The sequence below is a fragment of the Notamacropus eugenii genome, chromosome 2 (assembly GCF_028372415.1).
Source record: "Notamacropus eugenii isolate mMacEug1 chromosome 2, mMacEug1.pri_v2, whole genome shotgun sequence".
In the NCBI taxonomy this organism is placed as follows: Eukaryota; Metazoa; Chordata; class Mammalia; order Diprotodontia; family Macropodidae; genus Notamacropus; species Notamacropus eugenii.
In genome coordinates, this window is record NC_092873.1 from 285,935,818 (window position 1) to 285,960,950 (window position 25,133).

General features: G+C 37.5%; 1 protein-coding gene across 2 annotated transcripts in view; it reads right to left on the reverse strand.

Moving 5' to 3' along the window:
* VAV3 (vav guanine nucleotide exchange factor 3) overlaps window positions 1–25,133 on the reverse strand; it is a 453,372-nt gene that overhangs the window by 227,301 nt on the left and 200,938 nt on the right. For both annotated transcript variants that reach the window (XM_072644176.1, XM_072644175.1), the window contains exons 3-5: window positions 18,426–18,484; window positions 14,998–15,063; window positions 4,448–4,556 (exon numbers count right to left, since the gene is read on the reverse strand). In XM_072644176.1, coding sequence (XP_072500277.1) covers window positions 4,448–4,556; window positions 14,998–15,063; window positions 18,426–18,484 — 234 coding nt within the window. The remainder of the gene's footprint in view (window positions 1–4,447; window positions 4,557–14,997; window positions 15,064–18,425; window positions 18,485–25,133) is intronic.

Genomic DNA, 25,133 nt, shown 5'->3' on the forward strand with positions numbered 1-25,133 from the left:
TGCATTACTAGTTCTATCATCTTCTCCCCTGCCTTACGTCTATTTCTATGACCTTTAATCCACTATGCTATACTACCCTCTCACTTACTATAATAGCATTATAATTTTTATGACTCATCTTACTATTAACTAATTCTATGAACTTAGGTATTAGTGCTGTTATTTAGACATTTTCAGTTGTTTCTAAATCTTCATGACCCCTGATGTGGTTTTCTTGGCAAAGTGGTTAAAGTGGCTTCCCATGTCCTTCTCTAGCTCATTTTACAGATGAGGAAACTGAGGCAAAGAGTATTAGGTGACTTGCTCAGGATCACACAGCTAGTAAGGCCAGATTTGAAGTCAGGTATTCCTGACTCTCCATAGGTTCCCAAAGTGGACGATACTTCCCCCTGAAGGGCTCTTGAACAATCCAGGTGGGTGGTGGTAGCCTTGAAGGGTATTAAATAAAAATATGGGGGCAGTGAAAGCATAAGGAAAGAAGAGAAGAAAATTTTGAAAAGTCGTTCATATACATTTCATCTGTTGTGTAACAGAGTTAAGGTCATAGTGATCACATTATTTTTCAAATAAATAAACACAAAATGCAAGTTATAACCAATCAGTGGTCAAGATCACCAACAGGTCTTAACAAGTAAGTCTTGGCAAGCCAGGATATCCCGCTTTGTGTTGGGAAGTCCAGAATGCATCAGCAAGAATATGTGCATGTAATGACTTGTTTACATTACGATACTATAGGTCGCATGATGCAATATTGCATCATCAAAACTGTTTCAATACAGGAAAAGACTCACAAATGTACAATAAACTATTAAATTTAAGATGCGTCATTTTAAAAAAATATATTTTGTTTTTTTTTTTTGAAATGACACAAATTTAAAAAGAAAACACATTAAAGGGTTAAAAAAAAAGTAGATTTCCAGGGGGGACATTGAGCAATCTTTTTTTTTTTGAAAAGGGGACAGTAGGCCAAATAAGTTTGGGAACCTCTGCTCTAGACCTAGCACTCTATCCACTGTACCACCTAGTTGTCTCAGACTTAAGTATATCTGATATTTAAGGTTTACGGCATTTTAAGTAGAATACGGACTTCTCTGGGCATGCTCAGTTCTAACACAGGATCTTCTGAACCTGCTCCAGTTTACCTGTTGGATCCCCTACCATGTGGGTGGGGTAGCCTCTTTTGCTGAGCTGTCCACTCTCTTTTTTTTTTTTCCATACTGTTTTTGTGGCTCTTATCTGCTGTGACCAGCATAGATATCATGAACTGAACCAGAGAGGAGAAGGACTTGATTTCCCCTGCTCCCTCTCTTTTACCCTGTGTTCAAGAACTCGCCCCAGGAAGACATTCATTTCGACCTGTCTTGTCTGTCCTCAGTTTCAGGGGCTGGAGGAGATTACCATAGGGTTCAGGGGTTTGAACCAAGACCATTTTGGAGCCAGGCAGAATGGCACAGCCAGCCAGTCCAACACAGAAGTCCATCTTGAGAGGCTTGGGTATTTGGGGACTCAAGCCCAGGGAAGGTTTTCGTACTTGGAAGTGGAACTACCCTCTAGGGAGACTGAGCTGAACTATGAACCTAATCTTCCCCTCTCCAAAGAATGTGGTGGTGAAAAGGGGGAGGGGGAATATGCTTGTATATTTGTTATTATGCTTCCTGTAGTAAAAATTACTTTGTAAAAAGAAAATGTCCTATGGTACATGTGGTGTCCTGTCTTTGCTTTTGCAGGAACCCATAGAGAGACTGAAGCAGCTAGGTGGCTCAGAGGATAGAGTGCTGGGTCTAGAGTCGAGAAGGCCTGAGTTCAAATCCAGCCTTAGACGCTCACCACCTGTGTGACCCTGGGCATGTCACTTAACCTGTGTTTGCCTTAATACACTGGAAAAGGACATTAAAAACTACTACAGTGTCTTTGCTGAGAAAAATCCCCAAAGGGGTCACAAATTATTAGAAACAACTAAATGACTGAACAACAATGGATTCTCTGCCACAACTTTTGATTTTTTTTATATACTTAAAGATCCTAATAAGAAATTTGGCAATATTTTTTAAGGTCACAAATGTACTGTGGATTTTTTTTCCGTGAAATGTCCCTTTCCAAGTCAATTCCATTGGTGCAATTTTCCAAACTTATTTGATTGCTTAACTATTTAAATACTGCTATTTTTTTTTTGCATTATTGAATTCTGCATGTGGAATGACATGCTGATATGTTCTACATTATTGAACACTGGATAACAAAATAATGGTCTTAAGTTTGCTTTGAGAAATTTGGAATCACTAAGTTACTCCTGTCTAGTAGAAATATTCATATTGTTATTTTTTGCATTTAAGCAGACCTAGACAATTAGCCTTTTGTGAAAGCAAAATTCCCAATAACTTCTTAGGATGAGAAAACTTGTGCCCCAAATATACAAATAGCTGAAATTCTTTGCCTCATCCCTGTACCTACTTGTCTTCTTGTCCTGATGGACAGGTTTACAATTCCATTTGGTTTACTATCACACCAATCTGTGGAAAAGATTCAGGAGGAGATTCTTGGAGAGGGGTCCCTTTGTGATAAGGAATCCAGAGGGAATTACCTGGATGTCTTGTGAGGATCACCTGTACTAGACAGATCCCTACAGAATTGTAGTGTACGTGGTTTAGAAAGGGATACTTTTTGTGTCTTAGTTGGATGACCTCATGCAGTGAGGAGGTTGTTGGAAAAGTTCTACCTAGGACGGGTGTGTGTGTGTGTGTGTGTGTGTGTGTGTGTCTGTGTGTGTCTGTGTGTGTCTGTGTGTGTCTGTGTGTGTCTGTCTGTGTGTGTGTGTCTGTGTGTGTGTGTCTGTGTGTGTGTCTGTGTGTGTGTGTCTGTGTCTGTGTATGTATCTGTCTGTGTGTCTGTGTGTGTCTGTGTCTGTATCTGTGTGTGTATATCTGTCTGTGTTTGTCTGTGTCTATGTGTATGTATCTGTCTGTGTGTCTGTGTGTGCATGTGTGTGTTTCAGTTGAGAAAAGGACAATGCCAAGTTGACCCCAGGTCCCAAATCCCTGTGGCAAAACTACAAGCAGCTTGGAAAGCTCACTGTGGACCAGGTTTCTGTTCCAGACACGGTCAATTTCCTTTCTCTGCTTCTGGATTGAGAAAGTCCCTGAGACTAATAAAGCTAAGCCAGTATATATTTGGCAAACATTGTAAAATGCTTATTATTTTGTTGGTATATTTAGGGAACTTTGTGGATTGCTCCTCATTCTCTGAATTTGCAAAACTTTGTATTTGGAGATAATTGATTTTCATCTGTAAATGCAGGAGTGCATATGACATTTGAGACTTTACATAAGGCACTCGGGAAGCAAGTAAGTGAACTTGTTTATGCCTCCTTAGAAATCATAGAGAGTTTTTCTGAATTTAGGACAAGAGGTGTGGGGGGGAGGGAAAAAAAAGATACACTCCTGCCTATATGCTAAGGGTGGCAAATTTCAAAAGAGAGAAATGTACCACCCAGACTTCTCTGGGCCTCCCCAGTTCTGGGCATGCCCAGTTTGCCTAACATGGGATCTGCTCCATCTTCTACCACATGGGGGGGGGGGGGGGAACATCCTTTGCTGGCTGTTTAAGTCTTCAAAAGTAGTGAGAAAGAGCCATTTACTCTTCTTTCCACAATCTTTCAACTATGCTCTATCCTATCTGCTGCACCCAGCATGGATGCCATGAATTAAATTGGTTAGAGGGGAAAGAGTTGCTTCTTTTACCCTAGCTCAGAGATATGAATTTAGTGGTGTTTGCTCCTGTTCTGTTTGGTTTATCTTCAATTTCAGGTACAGATGGACCAGACCTGTGATTCAAGCCATGGTGACCTTAGAGCCTGGATTACTGGCAGGATGGTGCAACCAACTAGTCTGGCATGGAAGCCTAGGGTACCTGGGACTTGAGCCTGAGGAGGGTTTTGGACTTGGAACTTGGGACTATGTTCTATGAGAACTGAGTTAAGCTGAGAACCTAATCCCTTTCCCTCCCCAGAGACTGAGGTATAAGGGGAGAAGCAGATTATTCCTCCTATGTGTTAAGTGGAGTAAAATTATATATCTGCTTCCATACCATTGGAAGTAAATATTTCTGGGTTACATTGGGTTTGCAAACTACACTTTAAAGTACTTAACCTCTCTGGGCTGCTCATTTTCCTCTATAAAACAAAGTGAAAAGACTAAATGATCCAGAAGGTTCCTTCTACCTTCAAAATTGCGTGGCTGCTTTGATATGGTTCCAAATGCAATAACCTCAATTTGCTACAAACATTTCTACAGTGTTTTGCACATAGTATGGGCTCAAAAAAATTCTTCTTGTAAATATGAATGAAAAAAGTAAATCAAAGGAAGTTAGTGCATTGAGGGTCCCAATGACATAAATTTACTTGTTAATCAGCCTTCTTATAAAGTGACTTAAAAAACCAGCAAAAACGTACCGGCTGCTGGGCTTCTTCAGCCTTCATCAGGTCTTCGTATACTTCTCCCCCTTCATCTTCTCCATAAACACAGTCATACAAGTCTTCTTCATCATCTGCACGAGTTTCACTGAAACCAAAGGAAATTATTATAAAGGTCAGTCTCTAGTATGCAAAACATGTCATGAAAGACTGAAATACCTCCAACTGCACTTTGTTATTCTTTTAAGCAGTCAATTAAGGGAAGAAATAAGACAGAATGGATGGAAAGATCTGTGGCTTAGGAGTCAGGGGGCCTGGGTTCACTCATTTCATGAACTAAAGCAGAGTTTGAGTCCTGATACTATTGCAACATGGTTGGGTGATCTTAGGTGAGTCACTGAATCCCCGAGTCCACTGAATCCCTCTCTGAACTTTATTTTCCTCATCCATAAGGATAGATAATTCATACGAACTGATGCAAATTGAAGCGAGCAGAACCAGAAGAACATTGTACACAGTAACAGCAACATTATATGATAAAGAATTGTAAATGACTTAGCTGTTCTCAGCAATCCAACAGCCCCAAGAAACTAATGATGAAACATACTATCCACTTCCAGAGAAAGAACTGATACTATCTGAATAAAAACTAAAGCATGCCATTTTTTCACTTTCTTTTTTTAGTTGAGTCTTCTTATACAAAATGACTAATATGGAAACGTTTCACATGATTACACCTGTATAAACTAAATTGAATTGCTTACCATCTCAGAGAGTGAAGAAGGAAGGGAGGAAGGGATAGAATTTGGACTCAAATCTTTTATGATTTTTAATTTGTTTTAACATGTAATTGGGGAAAATAAAATATTATTTAAAAGAAAAAAATGTAAAATCCTAACAAAATTGGAAAGACTTTAGGCCAGTCACCTTCATTCACTTAGCGTAAGTTTTCCCCATCTGTAAAATAAGAAATTTGAACTACATAACCTATGAGGTCCCTTCTATCCATGAATATCTATGAAATTATGATATAATAAAATAATAAAAATGATAACTAGCATTTATATAGCACTTTAAGGCTTACAGGGCTTTACAAATGAAATATTATTTCATTTTATCTTCACAAGAACCTTAGGAGGTAGGTGATATTATTATGCCTCACTTTACAGATGAAGAAACTAAGACAGAAAGACACACAGCTAGTAAGGCTCTAAGCATTTCGTGCTATCCCCAAAAGAATCACTGTCCATATATAAGGTGATGAGTGCTATTAAAAACATCTGTTAGGAGCTACTTTAATCCCCTGTGTTTTCTTTGGGCAGTAAGATAGGTAAACTGTCCCCAACAGCTGAAAATCTTCACTTTGGTTTAAAGACCACTGGTGAAGCAGTCAATGATGAACCTTCACAGTACAGAAATTATATCTTATATTTATCTAAATACCTAATGCTCAGAATGATTTCATCAGCATCAGAAACACCTGGTATGCAAATGCCCAGACTCCTTTCACAGATAAAGATCAACAATTTCTCCTCAATTTATAATCTTACACTTGCCTGTGAGCAATGAGAGTTTAAGCAATTTGTTCTTGTTGACACAGGTAGAATGTGTTAGAGGCAGGTCTTAGAGAAAGGTCTTCTTAACACTAAAACTGACCCTCTTATCTACTTCACCATCATATGGGTAGGTCAAGGTCACACAGCTAGTATTTACTAATGAGAAAGAGAAGTCTTGAACCCAAATGTTCTGACTCTAAGCCATAACCTCTGACTGGTAGACCAGACTGCCACTTGACTTCTCCTCTTGTCAAATCTACATGAAGCCTCTCCTGGTCCTCCCTGATGTTAGTGTTCCCTCTGAAATTATCTCCAATTTATCCTGAACATATTTATTTATACATCTGTGCATTTTTTACCTGGAATTTCCCACCCTGAGAAAATCACATGCCTACGCTCCTACCTTATTATCGATATAAACACATTCGAAGGTAAATATTATTTTCTTTAATATTGGCCATTTCTGATTATCTACAACTCTGTTCCTTTCTATTAACTCAAGTAATCAAAGGTGATTTTTTAAGACAAAAAACTCTATCCTCTGTGCTACTCCAAAAAGAATCACTGTCCATAATATAAGCTTTTATGATTGCTATTAGAAATAGCCATAAAGAGCTACTCTAATCCCTTATGGTTTTTTTTAGGCAGTAGGATAAGTAAGCTATTCCCAACAGTGGATAATCTTTTAAGGACCACTAAAGATCACCCTGGTAATCCAGTCAATAATGAACCTTCGCAGTACAGAAATTCTCTATTTAACCTAAATATAGATTTAGAGTTGCATGCTGTCATGTTCTACCTCATTAGACTGTGAATTCCTTGAAATTAGGGACTGGTTTGTTTGTTTGTTTTTAAAACTTTCTTGTATCTCCAACACTTAGCACAGTGCTTAGCGTATAGTAGGTGCTTAATAAATATTTTTTGACTTGACTCTAATGGACAATGATATTGTCTAGACTCATAATTCCATTATTAAAGGGAACTCCTAAATGAGAAAATTCCCTCTACCTGGCACTTCTTTATAATTTATTGTCTTAGAGAGTTGACTAGATCACTCAGAAAGTCCACAATTTGTGTAGTCATATCCCCAGGATATGGTCTCAGATCCGCTTAATTTCCAGGTTGTCTCTCTCTCCATTATACAACAATACCTCTCATATTATACTGTAAACCCATTTCTTTCAGTTTGTTCTCACTGAAGTTGGAGGTTACCCTTCCTTCTATGAGTTCTGTAACTGATGCTCTAAAATTTAAGTAAATTCTCAGAGAATGGAGATGAATTTGACTTTGCATGTAGAACCTCTAATATAGGAAAGGAAGGAAAGGAGAGAATTTGGAACTTAAAGTTTTGAAAATGAATGTTGAAGATTGTTTTTGCATGTAGCTGGGGAAAAATAACATACTAAAATTTTTTTAAAAGAATGTTTCAGCCATTTTGCAGCTCCACTAGTTACATTGGTGCATTTTCCTTAGCTCCTCCAATGATTATCATTTGCCTTTTCTGTTATCTTTGCCAAGTTGATAGGTGTGAGTTACAGCCTCACCCTGCCTTTAATTTGCATTTTTTCAGTTATTAGAATTTGAAACAGTTTTTTATTGTAATGGTTAATTGCTAGAATTTGTTCCTTTGAAAACTGACTTCTGCATTTATGGATTTAGACAACCAGCCCTGTGTGTGTGTGTGTGTGTGTGTGTGTGTGTGTGTGTGTGTGTGTGTGTGTGTGTGTACAGAGAGAGAGAGAGAGAGAGAGAGAGAGAGAGAGAGAGAGAGAGAGAGAGAGAGAGAGAGAGGAGAGAGAGAGAGAGAGAGAGATCGTACTTTAAAAATAAGATATTGTGGTAAGTTAAAAAAGGAATGGAGATGAATTTAATTTAGACATGTTGCTGACAGAACAACATGGATATAGTTCCCAAAATGAACCTCACTTTCTCAAAGAGATCCCTTAGTTGCTGCCCTGGGGCTAGACACCACATCATAAAATTGATATTTATAAAAAGAAAGCACAGTAACTTTCACAAACGGGAACATTTTGCTACATAGGTGTGTTTGTGTTGGTTGGCATATACAAGAGCCTCTGTGAACGTAGGTAGGTGGGTGTGACTACAGAAGCAGTGGTTTGGAGAGGGGTTGCTTGGAAGGAGGGAAAAAGAAATTTTAAGAAAAAGGAATGATTGGTAAAAGGGGTTTCTGAAGGAAGACTATTCTAAGGACAATTTTAGATGTTTTAACAGAAGATCAGTTATTCAATTAGATAAGCTCAAGACCCAGTGTTTTTCTCCTCTGCTTTTCCTTTTCTGAGCTAGCTAGATAGCTTGCCAGTTCTGCCCAGATCCCAAGATGGGTTGATCCTTGGCTGCTTCCCCAGGACAAGCATATGGGGTTTATTTCCTGAATGCATGAGAAGTTTGATTATTTTTGGTTAAACAGTGAAGAGTTGACTCAAACGATTTATGCAACTGTTTAACACTATACTAAAGCAATATTTCTCCTAAAAAAATCACCTTTTGATTATTTGAGCTAGTAGAAAAAAAAAAAGAATTGTAGATAGTCCAAAATGGCCAATGTGAAAGAAAATAATCAATGTTTACCTTTGAATGTGTTTATAATAATGGAGGGGTAGGAGTGTAGACATGTGATGTTCTCAGGGTGGGGAATTCCAGGTACAAAATCTCCTTCCAGAGATGCAGATCAATGCCTCTTGTACAAGTTAGTGTTGCAGAGGGGCTTTGGGGTACTGATGTGGTGTGAGCAGCTTGCTGTAGTTGGTCGGGTCAAAGCCCAGACCTAACTCCATGTCTTCCTGACTCAAGGCTAGACTTCTGGTTATTCTTCCACACTACCTCTCAGTTATAATAAAGACAAGAACTTTTTAATGGCATTTTGACATTCACAGAAGGCTTTATGAGTTTATCTTATCTGAACCTCATTACCTCATTGGATCTTCACAAGACTGTAGAGTGGTGACTATTGGTATTATTATCATTAAGGGTCAGATAGGTTAACTGAATTGCCTATGGTGACACACACAGTAAGCCAAAGGTCTCGTTGAATTGAACCAAGGTCTCTTTGAATTCAAATCCAGAATTCTTTTAATTATGCAAGTTTTAATAATAGCTAACATTTCTATAATATCTTAAAGTTCACAAAGCACTATATAGAGACAGACAGAGGAACAGAAAGACAGATGGATGGACAGATAGATGGATATTAACTTATAACCACAAACCCTATGGGGTAGATGCTGTTACCACCCATATATTATGGATGAGGAAACTGAGGCAGGCAGAGTTTAAATTACTTGTTTAGGGTCAGATGGCTGGTAAATGCCTGATGCAGTATTTGATCTTGGCTCTTACTGACTCTAAGCTTAGTACTCTATCCACTACAACATCAAAGCTGCCTGACAAGACCAATTTTTATTTATATTTGGATGAAGGCATATCTGAGTACAGGGTAGCTAGATGGCACAGTAGATAAGAGTGCTGAGTCTGAAATCAGAAAGACTTATCTTTCTGAGTTCAATTCTAGCCTCAGACACTTACTAGCTGTATGACCCTGGGCAAGTCACTTAACCCCATTTGTCTCAGTTTCTTCATCTATAAAATGAGCTGGAGGAGCAAATGGCAAAACACTCTTGGTATCATTGCCAAGAAAACCTTAATGGGGGTAGGAAGAATCAGACACAACTGAAATGACTGAACAACAACAATATATGAATCCCGGAGAAATCCCTTATAATGAACCCTAATTGTGAGGGCTGGCTTGATTCAGAAAAAAAGCTATAATACTGTCCAGTTCTCACTCATCCCTGAGTTTGAGCCTGCATTTCTTTTGTTTTCTCACAGGAGTTCAAGGTCTGACTTCTCTGAAACTTTCCGTGGAGCCAGTTGAGTGTGTTTCAAAGCACGGCTCTGTGTACAAAATAAGCAGACAGAACCGAGTGCCAACAAAAACAGAGTTAAACTGCTTGAGTGTCAGAAGGAGAAAACAGGAAGAGGGCAAGGAGACGTGAGGATGAAAAGAGGGCAGAGCGTGAATGAGACACAATGGAGTGCCTGAGACAGCCCCAAAGTAAAGGCTGCAGAGCACATGTTGTCAAGACACATAAAATCAATATTACTACAGAGAAATAAACCTAGGTAAATAAACTTACAGATAAATAAACCTGGGCAATTCATCATAAAAAAGACCGATCACTTAAGTGGTTGGCTTCACACGGGTAAGAGTCCGAATGGTGTTTTGGACAGAATTTTGGTCAAGACCTTAGGTACTGACACTTACTAGCTGCATAACCCTGCATAGGTCCCTAAAGTTAACAAATCACTATGCCTTTATTAAGTAATTACTATATGTCAGGCACTGAGAATCTTAGTTTCCTCATTAGTGAAATTAGGGTAGTAACACTTTCACTTACTAACTCCCAGGATGATTACAAGGAGAGTGACTTCTGCTATCTCCCCACTCCAATCCAGCCTCAATTTAGGGGTCAAATTGTTCTTCCTTAAGCAGAGGTTTGATAATGTCACACTTACCCCCATTCAATAAACTCCAGTGGCTCCAGGATCAAACATAAACTACTTGGTTTTTAAACCCCTTTGCAACCTGACTCTTCCTACCCTTCTGGCCTTCTTACACTTTGCTTTCCTCTTTCACCCTACAATCCTTTGTGATCCTGTGACATTGACCTCCTTGCCAATCCATATACAAGGTACCATGTTCCAACTCTGAGCATTTTCACTGACTGTACCCCATGGCTAGAACTCTCTCAATCCTCATCTCTACCTCCATGTTTCCCTGGTCTCCTTCAAGTCTCAGCTGGAATCAGACTTGCTACAGGAAGCTTTTCACAATCTCTGTAAGTTCTAGTGCCTTCCCTTTGAGATTATCTGTTGTATATTCTGTACATATCTTGTTTGTACATAGTTGTTAACTTATTGTCTCCCCTAGTAGACAAGGGGCAACTTGAGATCAAGGACTGTTTTTCGTTCTTTGTATCCTCAGAGCTTAGCACGGTGCCTGGCACATAAGGAGCCACTTAACAAATGCTTGTTGACTGACTGACTTGAAGTAATATATAAATTCAGGCATCATAGATGGGGGCAACAAGGGTGGATAAAGACCTGAACCTGGAGTCAGTAAGATCTGAGTTCAAATTCTGTCTCAGATACTTACTAGCTATGCCCTGGGCAAATGGCTTAGCCTCTTTTGGCTTCTGTTTCTTTAAAAAAAAAAAAATAAGGCTATTATAGTACCTTCCTTACAGGCTTATAGTAGGATCAGATGAAATAATATATGCAAAGCACTTTGTAAATATTAAAGCATTATGTAAGTGCTAGCTATTTATTATAATAGAGAGCTGGTCTTGGATGCAAAAAGACCTAGCTTCAAGCCCCATCTCCTACACCTACTGGCTGTGCGACCCAGATCAAGTCACATAACCACTCAATAATCTAAGCAACTCTCTAAGACTCTAAATTGTAGAAGTGTTGACCTGCATTGGTACAGGGATTTCCACCTTTAGACTCTGGTAGGCAGAAAAGAGATGCATTCTACTCCTCCTTCCCTGCCTAAAAAAATATAGACTAATTTATTAAAGCACTAGAAATAACACATCTTCTCTATAACAGCTTACTTTTTGTTTGTTTGAACAATTTAACCTAATAACCATATTATGAGATTACCATCCACTCTGAGGGATGCTGAAATTCATCTCTTGCTCAGCAACCTTTGTAGGGTTGTGGGTAGGGAAAGGAAATTGGGGGGAGGGAGAAAGGGTAGTTCTAGATAAGAACTGACAAAATTGGTTTTGAAAATGTGAAAATTATTTTTTTAAAGGTGCTACATTTATTAACCTCGTCACTAAAAATAAGAAAAAATGACACCAAGATTAAGGTGTTACAATACGTCTTCTCACTTCTCTACCCCCACACCTAATCACCAACTCTCAGGGGAAGGAGGAAGCGATCACAGTCATGAATACGTATTGGACTGAGTATCAGGAGAGCCCAGTCAAATCCTGCCCCACACACAACACCTGTGTAACCCTGGGAAAGTCCTTATCTCAGACCATCAGATTTCTCATATGAAAAATGAGAATACTGATACTTCCCACTGATCCAATTATAAGATCTTAGATATAAAACCAAAAGAAACCACAGAGAACATCTAGTTGAACTTTTAACATTTTGTAGAAGATGAAAGTGATGCCTAGGGAGAGTGATTTATCCAAAGGCCCATACATAACAAGCAGTAGAGGTAAGATTTGTACCCAGGGCCCTGATTCTAGAACCACTGATCTTTCCCCTGCACCACATTGACTACCTTCATGAGATTGTAAAAAAAGTACTTTATAGCCCTTCAAGTGTTATCGAAATGTGGATCATTATCGATTATTATATTACTACTCAAGAACACTGTGGCTTCTTGACTATTATTTCACACACCTCCTTTGAAGTCCACCCTATAAATTTAGGTTAGTTTTTCCCCATCCTCGTTGTTAAAGTCAAGTAATCCCTCCTCAGCTACTTCAAAAAGATTTTTCACAATCTTCCTTTCTACCCTTTGCCCTTCTTTCACAGATTTCAACAATCACCTCCCAAAGCCATGGCCTCACAGTTCTTTTACCTCCTGAAGTCCAATGATCATTTTAGCTACCCACTTGCATAGTCACAAGTAACCGTTCTGCCCCTGAAATTGTAAACTCTAAAAAATCATTTGTGCACATAATTTCCTCTTCTTCTACCTAGGAAAGTCAATGTGTGAAATGTATATTATAATAAGAAAAACTTCTGCATAATACCATAGGAGGAAAGAAGAAGGAGGAGGAAGAGAAGGAGAAGAAGAACAAGGAGGAGAAGAAGGAGAAGAAGAACAAGGAGGAGAAGACGAACAAGGAGGAGGAGGAGGAGAAAAGCAAGAAGAGGAGGAGGAAGAGTAAGAAAAAGAGGAGGAAGAAGAAGAAGAAAAAGGAGAAGGAGGAAGAGGAGAAGGCAGTATTTATATAATGCCTACAATGTGCCACACACTGTGCTAAGTACAAATGAAATACTACTTCATTTGATGTTCACAATAATCATGAGAGGTAAATGCCATTATCAATCCCATTTTACAATTGAAAAAACTGAAGCAGATAACATTTAAGGACTTATCCAAGATCACAAAGCTAATCAATGTCTGAGATTGGATTTGAACTCAGATCTTCCTGAACTCTAGGCTCACTGTTCCACCTAACTGCCTAGAGATCTAGTTGCATGCTATCATTTAAAGTAGAAAAAATGGGACACCATGCTCTACCAAGGAATAGTTATCTCCTCCTAAACCTTCATCTCTAACTCACCCTCTCTCTCATATCCAACTACTTATATCTACAGAAATAACCATTCAAAATTAATACATGCCAAACTCAGATCATCATTTTACTCCTAGAAATATTATCTCTTCACGACTTCCCTATTTTTTTTATTATAGGCACCACCATTTTCCCTGTAACCTAGACTTGAAGCAACACAGTCACCTTGGTTCTCATTTTCCCCCATTCTATCACTCCTTCCATTCTCCCGCATCTCCAGTCTTGTCTTATTCTGTCATTTCTATCTGCTCAATATCTCACTTCCATCCTTTCCATTCCATTCCATTCCAACTGCTACTACTATTGTCAGGCCTGTATTATCTCATGGAGATTCTTCCTATACTTGCCTAAATGACATCCCAGTTTTCAGTACTTTGTCCATACAGACCATGTGACACACTATTGCCAGATGAATCTTCTTAGAATACAGTTCTGGTGGTGTAACACCCCTGACTCAAAACATCTTCAATGGTTCCCTATTGTCTATCAAACAAAATCCAAACTTATCAGACTAGAATTCATGGTCTTCTGTGATATGCCCTCAATCAATTGTTCCTCTCTTACCTTCTGTAACTTGTTGGACTCATGTTATGCTTCCATCAAGCCAATAGTGCCCAGATTATTTGCCATTCCTTACCCTGAGAGTCTCCTCTTCCATGCTGATACCCACGCAATTTCCTCAACCTCATATACATTCCCTACCTCTGATCTCCACTCTCCAAAGCCCTACCCAACACTGAAGCACACATCTAATGCCGCCATTTTCATGAAGCTTTTCTAGCTACATGCAATTCCTTTAAATTCCTAGGACCTTCAATTTATATGAAGCTTTTTGTCCTCCATGTATTCTTTCATTTATTATAGTTACTTTTATATATGCACTCATGCCTATTTGATTGCAAACTTCCAGAGTGAAAGGATGCCATAAATCTTTTTATTTCTCAAAGTATCTTGCATATAATGTTTTTAATGAGAAAATGTTTGGTTAAAAAATAATCAATAAATGAAACATGAATCAAACAACAGGGGAAAAAGTAGATGACTTTTGATTTTGATAAATAATTGCATCTCCTGCCTCAATTTACCTAACTGGGCACTAGATATAGACATATCACTATCCAATCATATCCTTCTTGTCTACTTCAGCTCATGACTGCATTCCATTTCTATCTATTGTTTTCTCTGACAACACCAAACATTTGTTCTTCATCACTTGTCACCTTGCACTGTTTTCTAATCATGTTCATATGTACATATATACATGTGTGTACATACATATATACACACATATACTTATAAATATTTATTTAACTATATTTATATTATATATATAATTTTATATGTATATATGCATATGTGTATATATATATGTACCTATGTTCAAGTGTTGACTCTCCAAGTAAATTAGTAAATTATACCTTTGACAGTATCTAGGGATAAACTTCTACAGCTTTTTGCTGCACTGGCTTCACTCATGGAAGCTTAGCATAGTTCTGAGCACATAGGAGTCATGCAATATGTTTGAACTGATTGAACAGCAGTGCTTCTTGGGCATTTATAATTGACCCTGTTGGTCCAGCTCCACAAGCTCATCCCACCCTCCATCAGAAAGTATCTAAAAAATGGAATGAACAGTGAGTACAAAGAAGGCTGAGGTCTTCATTTTGGTTAAATTCTAACGTACTCGATTAAGTCAGGAAGGCTTTTGTAGATTTCTTCATCGTTGACACTTTCTTCAGTAGGGAATGGTCTGGGGAAAGAAAAGAAAAGTATAAATGGAAGAAAACTAGATGGAATATAATTTTAAACAAAATATACAATGTGTTCTGCTGCTATGTAAGCCAAATTCTATTACTGTGGCAAATATTCCCTCAGGCATGCCCCAATGTGCCCACAGTGACTGCAGTCAACTTGCTGCTTCTAAGGTACACTCAGTTTTGCTTAAGGATATCCACAGCCTCTGCTCAAGCATCTTCAGCATCGCTATATAAGAAATAACAATAATACCTAGCATTCATACAGCACTTTTGGGTTTGTAAAGAACTTTACAAATTATTATCTCATTTAATGCTCACCACAACTCTGGGAGGCAGGTGCTGCTATTTTCCTCATTTTATAGATGAGGAAATTGAGGCAGGCAGAGACTAAGCGACATGTCCAAAACCACACAACAGGTAAGTGACTGAGGCAGGGTTTGAAGTCCAGTGCTGTAGCCACTATGTCTCTGTGCATTAAGGTTCAGTTTAGGCATCTGTAGCAGTTGTTGGTGGCTGGCTCTCCCCTAAACACATTTAGGATTTCTATTCCCAAGTTTGTGTGCAGTAGCATCACTTGCTTAGGACCACAGAACTGCAGTTTGAGAGTTGAAATGGACCTGGGAGAAGACTAGGTTCAATGCCCTCAATCTAGGGTTGGAAAAAAACTGGAGACCCAAGAGGTTAAAGTGACACGGGTCCAAGGTCACTCAAAGAGATAGAAGATCTAGGACTAGGAGCCTTATTCTATCCCCCAGGATTCTTTCCACTGTATCACAGACATATGGGTCTCCCCCTAAGCACCTGCTGGCATTTCCTAATTCAGGAAATACCAGCTAGTACTGCTGAGTTTCTTGACTTTTTTATTTTAATTATATTTTAATGAGATCTTTTGTCTTTACGTTTCTCACACACACTGCTCTTACTTCCTGACATTGAACCCCTCCTGTAACAAAGAAAAACTATTAAGCAAAAATTTCTTGTACATAAATGTATATCCCAAACATTCCCCACCTCTCTGACATGACCGAGAAGGTCTATATCATTATGTCTTCTCCAGGTCTTCTGGTGTTTTTGCCTTAACTGAGTTCCTGGACTTTGCATGTGCTTCAAGAAAATCCCAATATAGCTAAAAACAAGCATCACAAAGTGGTGGGATTTGAACTTTAGATCATGTTAGCCACATACCACTACTTAATTCACTTGTCTATACTTAAAGACACTTCCACACACAAAAAAAAGACATGTCTTTCATATGCGGTTTCTTTTTTTTGTATGTTAACTGAAGTAACCGTTAACATGAGTATTTTAATTTTACTTTATTGCACCACTGAGTCTGTAGTATTTATTTTGATAAATCAGGAAAAAGACCCATGGAATTTTAGACTAAGGACAGGTCTAAGAGCCCATCTGGTCAAGACTCTACAGTTTGTTGATTTAGAAAGTGAGGCCCAGATAACTAGTTAGAAGCCAGATTAAAATCCACATGTCCTTACTACTCATCCAGCAGTCTTTAAATGATACAACTCTGCTAAGAGCTGCTGGTTCTTGCATCTTAATACAATATTTGTTGTTCACTTATTTCAGTCATATTTAACTTTTCATGATCCTATTTAGGCTTTTCTTGGCAGAGATACTGGAGTGGTTTGCTATTTCCTTCTCCAGCTCATTTTACAGATGAGGAAAATGAAGAAATGGGGTTACGTAACTTGACCAGGGTCACAAAGCTTGTATGTGTCTGAGGGCAGATTTGAACTCAAGAAGATGAGTATTCCTGAATCCAGGCTTGGCACTCTATCCACTATGCCACCTACCTGCCCTAATAAAACTATATATGTATATATATATTTGTACTATTAGAACAATTGCTTTGTAAAAGTCCTATCTTCAAATAGAGTTCCTTTGATATTCTGATATTTGATATTTTGATATTTCCTCACCTAATATAGCTTAGTATTTTTTGTTTGTTCTCTTTTAACTTTTAAATAGAGACATATATTTAAATTAAATTGAAAAGAAAGTTTCCCTAACTCGTAGCTCACTTATGCCTTGGATGTTGAAGGGAGTAAGTTTAAGTAAGGTACATATATTATATAAAATATAATATATATTTTAAATATGTATTATATATAAAACCTATGTATTATACTTCATATATAGTATACATACAATATATCTTATATTTAATATATTAAACATAAAATATATTATTCATATAATATATAATATATTGTATATAAAATGCACATATAGAGGCAAATATATATACACATATATGTACATATAAATATATTTTTGCATATGTTATTTATATTTGTATATATATATAATTGTGTATATTTATATTGGTATATATACATATTTGTATATATATACATATATGTATGTGTGTGCATGTGTATTCTTTGAATGGATTCTAACCAAGTTACTTACACTACAGCACACTTAGAAGGTACTTAATAATTGTTGTATTTGGACTATATAAGCTCTTAGAACATATATGAGTTTATTTTTAAATGGTGCCAGAATCCAACAAGATGAATGGAGGAAGATCACAGGAGCATAGATTTAGAGCTGACAGGGACTAGAGAAGTTATTTAGTCTAAATCTCTTGTATTAGAGATGAAGAAAGACAACAAAAGGAAGGAAGCAAATGTAAATGCCTCCCTCCTGTGTGCCTGGCACTGTGCTAAGAACTTTACAAATATGATCTCCTAAAATGAAGATTCTGACACTCATAGAGATATCAGGAATTCTTAACCTGGAGTCTGTGACCTTTTACTTAAATTTTTTTTGATAATTTTATTTCCATACAATTTTCTTTGTAATTTTACATATTTTACTTTATGAATGGAAAGACTTTATTCTGAGTCTATATGCTTCTCCACACTCCCAAAGGGGTGTGTGAAACAAAAATGGTTAAGAAATCCTGGATGAGGTGATCTGCCCACTGTCACATAGGTATTAAGTAACAAAGAGAAGATTTGTATTCTCTAATTCTAAAACCCAGTACTCTAACTACTGATAGACCCCTACACTTATTTATTTTGAGCAGTAGATAATGAGTAGTTTACAGAACAATCCTAGATTCTGCATTTTGGGTACCGAAGTCAAATTTTTCATAGGCCCAATACTATGCCCACCAATAAAATAAAGGTTTCCAAATCAAGCTTATGAATGACCAAGAAATGGAAATATCTGCCTATTTTTGGCAACTTAAATATTTGTGACTTATGTTTTTAAAATACACTTCATAGTTGTTGACTATATCAGAGAAGAACCACCCACTGCATGCTGCGTAAATTGAAAACAACACCTCTGCAGTCTGACCCAAGGTCATCATAACAATAAATCTTACCTAATTCCTGTGGCTAATGCAATAGGTGTACGAGAAAGTCTTGATAGTGTTTCTATGACCTGAGGAAAGGAGAAAATATTTCATTGGATTTATATTTACAAAAACCAGAGCTACTTTTTCCCCCAAAAGATAAGTTTTTTAGTTTAATAGTGAAGGTCAACAAAACAAATGTGAATGTTTGATAGAATAATCTGAAGGCTCTTGAAGGATTTCTAAAAAGTTATCAGACCTAATTTTAAAGATTTCCAGTAAAGATGATTCCTTGGCTAGCCCTGTTTCAAACACTTTAAAATCCCTGAACCTCAGCTTCCTCACCTTTAAAAGGGGGTTTGGAGTTTTAAAATCTCTAAGGTCTCTTCTAACTAAAGATCTATGATCAGCATTGACTTAAAACCAAGTTTATAGATTTAGAGTTGAAAGGGAACCCACAGTCCCTCTTACCCAAATCCCTCATTTTACAAATGAAGAGAATGAGGCCCCGAAAAAGGAAATGATTGACCCAAGCAGTACTTGAATCCAAGTTCTCTGACTCCAAATTGAGCACCCTTTCCCCTACACCATAATGGTCTATCCCCTAAGTGAAGCAGTCTCTCATGCCTTCCTCCAAAAGATGCACTGGTCATCGGAATGGGATTGGACTCTCTTTTCTCATACACATTACCATCTTCATAAAAACCATTCTCTATTTCTTCATTACTCTTAAAAGTTAAGGTCTCATGTAGGTCTTATTTGTGGTTAAGATACGTGGGTAGTGTTTAAGCATAAGGTACAAGGGACAAACACTCCACAAATATTCTCTTCCGTTCCCCACTACCCACATCACAAAAAAATAGTAAAAAAAATGATAGTAAGTGTGACATAAATCCTATCCACCTACACTTTGAAGTGAAAAATAGAAAAGTGTCAGATTTGCCAAAAATATTAGAAGTCAGGATGGTAACACGAAACAATTCCTACCCTCAGAGGGCTTACCTTTTGCTGGAAGTACTTATATATTCTCTCTCTCTCTCTCTCTCTCTCTCTCTCTCTCTCTCTCTCTCTCTATATATATATATATATATATATATATATATATGTGTGTGTGTGTGTGTGTGTGTGTGTGTGTGTGTGTATACGTATATGTATGTATATATACATATATATGTACATATATATGTATATGTGTGTGTGAGAGAGAGAGAGAGAGAGAGAGACTACACATCCCCAACTTCAGTTTTAAAAAATATACTCATTTCCATTAAAAGGGCATCAGGGAAGATCACATTATTTTCCTAGTCTAATGCTGGCACTCAGTCACAGAGCAGACTGCACCTGTAAGAATAGCAGGGTGTCTGTAAATACTTGGTAGCTTCCACTATCCAGTCTTATTTCATTTCACTCATCACCAGAAAAAAATAGAAAGCATTGCATTTCTTCATATAAATAACCAGCAGAGGGAGCCATTTCATAGAATATTATTTTTGTTTTCTCATTTAATTCTGCTTAATAAGTGCGGGCACCTCTGAAAGCCTGCTGAAGCAGATGCTCAGACTGATTCTAAAACTGCTTCTCCAAAGGTTATTTCTTAATATTCTTCAAAGTGTTGGAGTGGGGGGAGTAGGGAAAAGAGGGTGATAAAAGAGATAAGTGCAGTGGGAGAATCAGGAAAAGGCCAGAACAGCAACGTAACCTTAAACAGGAACTTTTCTGCATTCCCTTAAACTCGTGCATTATTCAACATTCTTTCTCTGTCTCTGTCTGCCAGTCTTTGTCTGCCAGTCTCTGTCCGAATCTCTTTCGCTGTGTCTCTCTCTGCCTCTGTCTCTTTGTGTCTCTGTCCCCGTCTCTCTCTCTCTCTGTCTGTCTCCCCTGATCCTGGTCCAAACACTAAACATAAAGCACTGCCAAGCCAAATATATAACGTCTACTCAATGAGATTTTTTAAAGGCTGTATTTGTTGTTCTTTAAAGTCTATGAGCACAAAATCTTGGCAATCAGTGAACTTTAAACAGGCTGAGTCCCAAAAATAATGTTGGATCCTCAGGTCCCATGTGATCAAATATGATCTCTCCCAGTGAGATAAGAACATGGCTATGCAAATATTTACAAAAGAAAAAGAAACCAGGGAAACCATTGAATCTTTGTGCTAATGTGGTCATAGGACCATTTATAGCGCACAGGAACTAGGCTTTAGAGCTCAAGGGTAACGTCATCAACCCAACTTCTTCATTTTAGAGATGAAGAAACTGAGTCCAAAGATATTCAGTGACTTTCCCAGAGTCACACAGGGATTAAATGACAGAACTAGACCTGAACACAACTCCTGTTACTCTAAATCCAACACGTTTCATTGTCAAATAATTGTTTCTGAATAATTTCCTGAAATATATATTACATGAAAATATAATTCATTATAATATATGAAATCCTGAGTACTAGCTATACACAAAGATATACTCTTTCAAAAAAGGCTTCAGTGATATACCAAATCACCAAAAAGAGGCCATAGTACTTGAGCTTAAGGAAGTATAAACATCAAATCAGTCCAAAAGATGTTTTCTTTTTAATTATCCAACTTGAAGATGAAAGTCACTTTCCTTCATATTTGTGAATAAGTTTAAAATTTTATGATTACAAATATAATTGCAAAAATTGAAAAAAAGAGGTTAAGATTTACTTTATTTCTGTTGGGCTAGGTAGGCCATTTTGGGAAATGGTAATGAAAAAGGCAATAGACTCTTCTCTATGTAGACTGCTATTTTCAGATACTTTGTTTTAAAGAGAAAACATTTTAAGTGTCACTGTTATTATAGACCATTCATAAGCTTCCAAAGTCTCTGGGGGAAAAACCAAGCATTATTATTAGCTCCATTTCACAATTGGGGAATTTAAAATGTCAAAGGTTAAATCATTTCAAGAGGCATTAACAGAAGTTGCAAGTGGGCGAACAAAGGCAGGGTTTAAGAAAAATAAAAAAAAGAGACACACTTGTGTTTACAGAAAGAGATCAGCCTATGATGAACATTCACTGCTGAATGAGAGAAAGGAATGCTCCTTCAGTCTTTAGAACCCTCCTCCACACTCTCTCCACCTCCTTCCTAAATTCAGTAGGACAGATCCCTCTTTCCCTATTTACTTATGTTCAAATTTGATTATTTTTAAGGTCTTAAGATCACCTCTGTACTTTCTCTTTTCAATTAACTCCTTGAGATTCTAATTAAATGAAATTGACAGCAACAATTTCCCATGGATGAAAAACGAATGTCCCACACTGCTCAAGCTCCCCATTATAATTATTTCTCTAAATAAAACTTGATTGATTTTTTTCTCATGTCTCTTCTGGTATATAACTATCGTTGAGATTTTATTTTGTTGTGTTTAAAAAGCCACCCATGCCGAAGAAATGTGACATAATTGTTTGTGAGGTGCCAACAAAACTCACCAGGCTTACTTTTCCCAACAGATATAGAAAATTCCATTTCCCCCTCTTCCTGTGTTTGCATGAGCTGCCTCCCTTGCCTAAAATGAGCTTCTCTCCTACTTCCACTTCATAGAAACTTAGGTATCTTTGAAGTTCACCTTGAATGCCACTTCCCTATTTGATGCCACTTGCTCTCAATAGAACATTCACTCAGTGAGAGCAGGGATTGGGGTTTTTTGTTGGTTTATTTATTTGGTTTTTGTCTTTGTAGCCTCAGTTTTTACCAGTGCCTGACACATAGTAGACTTTTAATAAATACTTGTTGATTTTTCCATTGAAAAGCATGGGAATGGGGCTAGTATATGTCAGTATGGGTATGTCAGTCGGAGTCAGTAAGCATTTATTAAGTGCTTACTATGTGCTAAGTTCTGGTCTTACCACAACACAGATGTGGTGATAAAAGTCAGATAAACCATTTGAGCTACTTCCCTCATTCTCAGACTCAAAAGAAAGTTAGAAAAATCGATAAGACCCTTGGATTTCTTGAAAAAGCAGAATGACAAGCCAGCACTGCAAAAGTGAATACTAAATCAAAGAGCATAGATTTAGGGCTTGAAGAAACCATAGACATTCATCCAGTCCAATCCCCTCCTTATTCTAAAGATGAGGAAAATGAGACCCAAAGAAACTGACACATAGTTAGTACATAGAAAAGCCTAGATCTGAACCAACATCTAGTGTTCTTTCCAAATTACTGAGATATTCAACCTATGAAAGAACATTTGATTTTTTTTCTAAATGGGATTAGAAGAAAGGCACTGTGGTATAGTAGGTAAAAGATAGCCTCTGAACTAGGAAGATCTGTGTTCAAGTCCTGCATCTGACACGTACTGGTTATGAGACCCTGGGCAAGTGACTCAACTGCTTAGTGTTCTAGGTCAACTCTTGAACGATAAAAGTTAAAGAAAATGTGTTGAACTATATTGGTAAGAGTTTCCTCACCTGGGAGTACTACACCTATACCACTGATGTCACAAGTACAGTTGCTAACCCTAATCTTAAGGGGGGTTTATTAGATTGTAAACTCCTTGAGAGTAGGAAATGTCTTTTTTATTAATTGTATGCCCAGAACTTAGTACAGTGCCAAGCATATATTAGGCACTTAAATGTTTATTGAATTGGATTGGATTGAGTGGGAGTTCAAGATAGAATACAATACTAAAGGTGAAAAAAAGACCTCAAACTCAATGTGAGTTAAACTTAGAGAAAAGGAAATACCACACTGTAGTTTGTAAAAACGTTCCTATTATTGCTCAATAGTAACAACTGTACAATTGTTGTTGTTTGGTCTTTCAGTTGCATCTAATTCTTCATGACCCAATGGATCATAGCACACCAGGTCCTTCTATCCCCACTATCTCTCAAAATTTGCCCAAGTTCATGTTCATTGTTTCCATGATACTATCTATCCAACTCATCTTCTACTACTCCATTTTTCTTTTCCCTTCAATCTTTCCCAACATCAAGGTCTTTTCCAAAGAGTCCCAGTACAATATATTGTAACTGCATTTTGCTGGGGAGGTAAAGGATTCAGGATACAGAATGAGAGTTTGGGGTTTTGTTTTGTTTTGTTGCTATTGTTTTAACATGGCCAATGGTTTTCTCGTCTATGCATATTTATTTTTATTCAATGATAGAGTGGAAAAGAAAATCAATTTTTGTTCATTGAAAACATTAAAACTATTTTCTCCCAAAAAAACAGAAAGAAATAGAAATAGTCTTTCAGATCACAGGATTTGAAACCAGGAAGGTGGAAACTTTAGTCTATTTTAAGGCTATGAGGAAAAAGGTAGGTTTTAGTCAATCAATCAACTGCTAAGTATTTTATTTTGTTCACATCTGGGATATCATCAATGCATGGAATCCCCAGTCTGGAAATCTCTCTCTAACTTATTATCTTAGAAAACTACTTGGGGTATTGGTAGGTCAAGTGACTTCCTCTTGGTCAACAAACTGCTATGTATCAGAGAAAGGGATAAATCCAAATCTTTCTGACTTGTGAGTTTGAGGCCATATGACTATTCACTACACCATGATGCCTTTCATTGCTAAAATATATAAGGCTTAAATCCTAAGGAATTTGTACTATGAATGATGAAAACACACCCAATCAATGTGACTTCCCAGGCAAGACCTATGATAGACAATGCTTTCCCTTAGAATTCTAAGAGATTAACTTGAGCTCGTTATCTTAATTTGTCCCATATTGTTTTACTCTTGCATGGCAGGTCACCATATTGGAATGCTTTCTAACCTGGTGTCAGCTCTGGTGATGGGTTTTAGAGACTTGATTAAGTCTCAAAATACAGGAAATGTATAACAAATCCAATGGGAAATGAGGAAGTACTACTCACCAAAAGAGAGAGCTGGAAGGCTAAAATGTACCAAGAAACTTACATTTCTTGCTAGACACAGGAATATTCTTTAATTCAAAGGGGGATAGTGGTGGACAGGAGGCAGCTAAATGATTTAGTGGATATAACGCTGAGTCTGGAATCAGGAAGACTGAGTTCAAATCTGGCCTCATATACTCACTGACTGTATAACCCTGGGTAAGTCATGTAATCTCTGTTTGTTTTAATCTACTGAAGAAGGAAATGGCAAACCACTCCAGTATCTTCACCAAAAAAGGAAAAGAAAAGAAAAACATGTACAAGCAGTAGAGTGCAATGATCCACAGGCTCACCAAGAGTCAGATTCAACTGAATAATTCAACAACAGCCACGATGGAGAAGTCACAGAGTTGTGCAGTCAGGTGAAAAATGAGCCCCTGGAACTGAGCTTCCTCGTTCAATTAATTATTCAGTGGTGAAAAGAGTGAGTCTTGATGATTCTTGAGGTCCAGTGCTCTATCCTCTGTACCACCTGAAAGATGTCAGGTGATGGAGAACCCACTACCTCTGGAGACAACGCATTCTACATATAGTTCTAATTGTTTGGAAGCTATTCCTGACCATCAAACTGAAATTTGCTCCTCTTTACTTCCACCCCACGCTACTAGTTTTGCCCTCTGGAGCTAAACATAACATGTTTCAACTTTCCTCCACATAATAGCTCTGCAAATGACTGAAAGTAAATACCATTTCCTTCCTAAACCCAGACTAAATATTCTCAGTTCCTCCATCTGATTGTCACAAGGCACAATCTCCAATCCTCTCATTCTGTTAGCCCTGCTCTGGATCTCCTCCTGTCTGTTAATGAACTGTCCAAAATGCAGTGCCAAGTGCTGAACAAAACATTCCAGATGT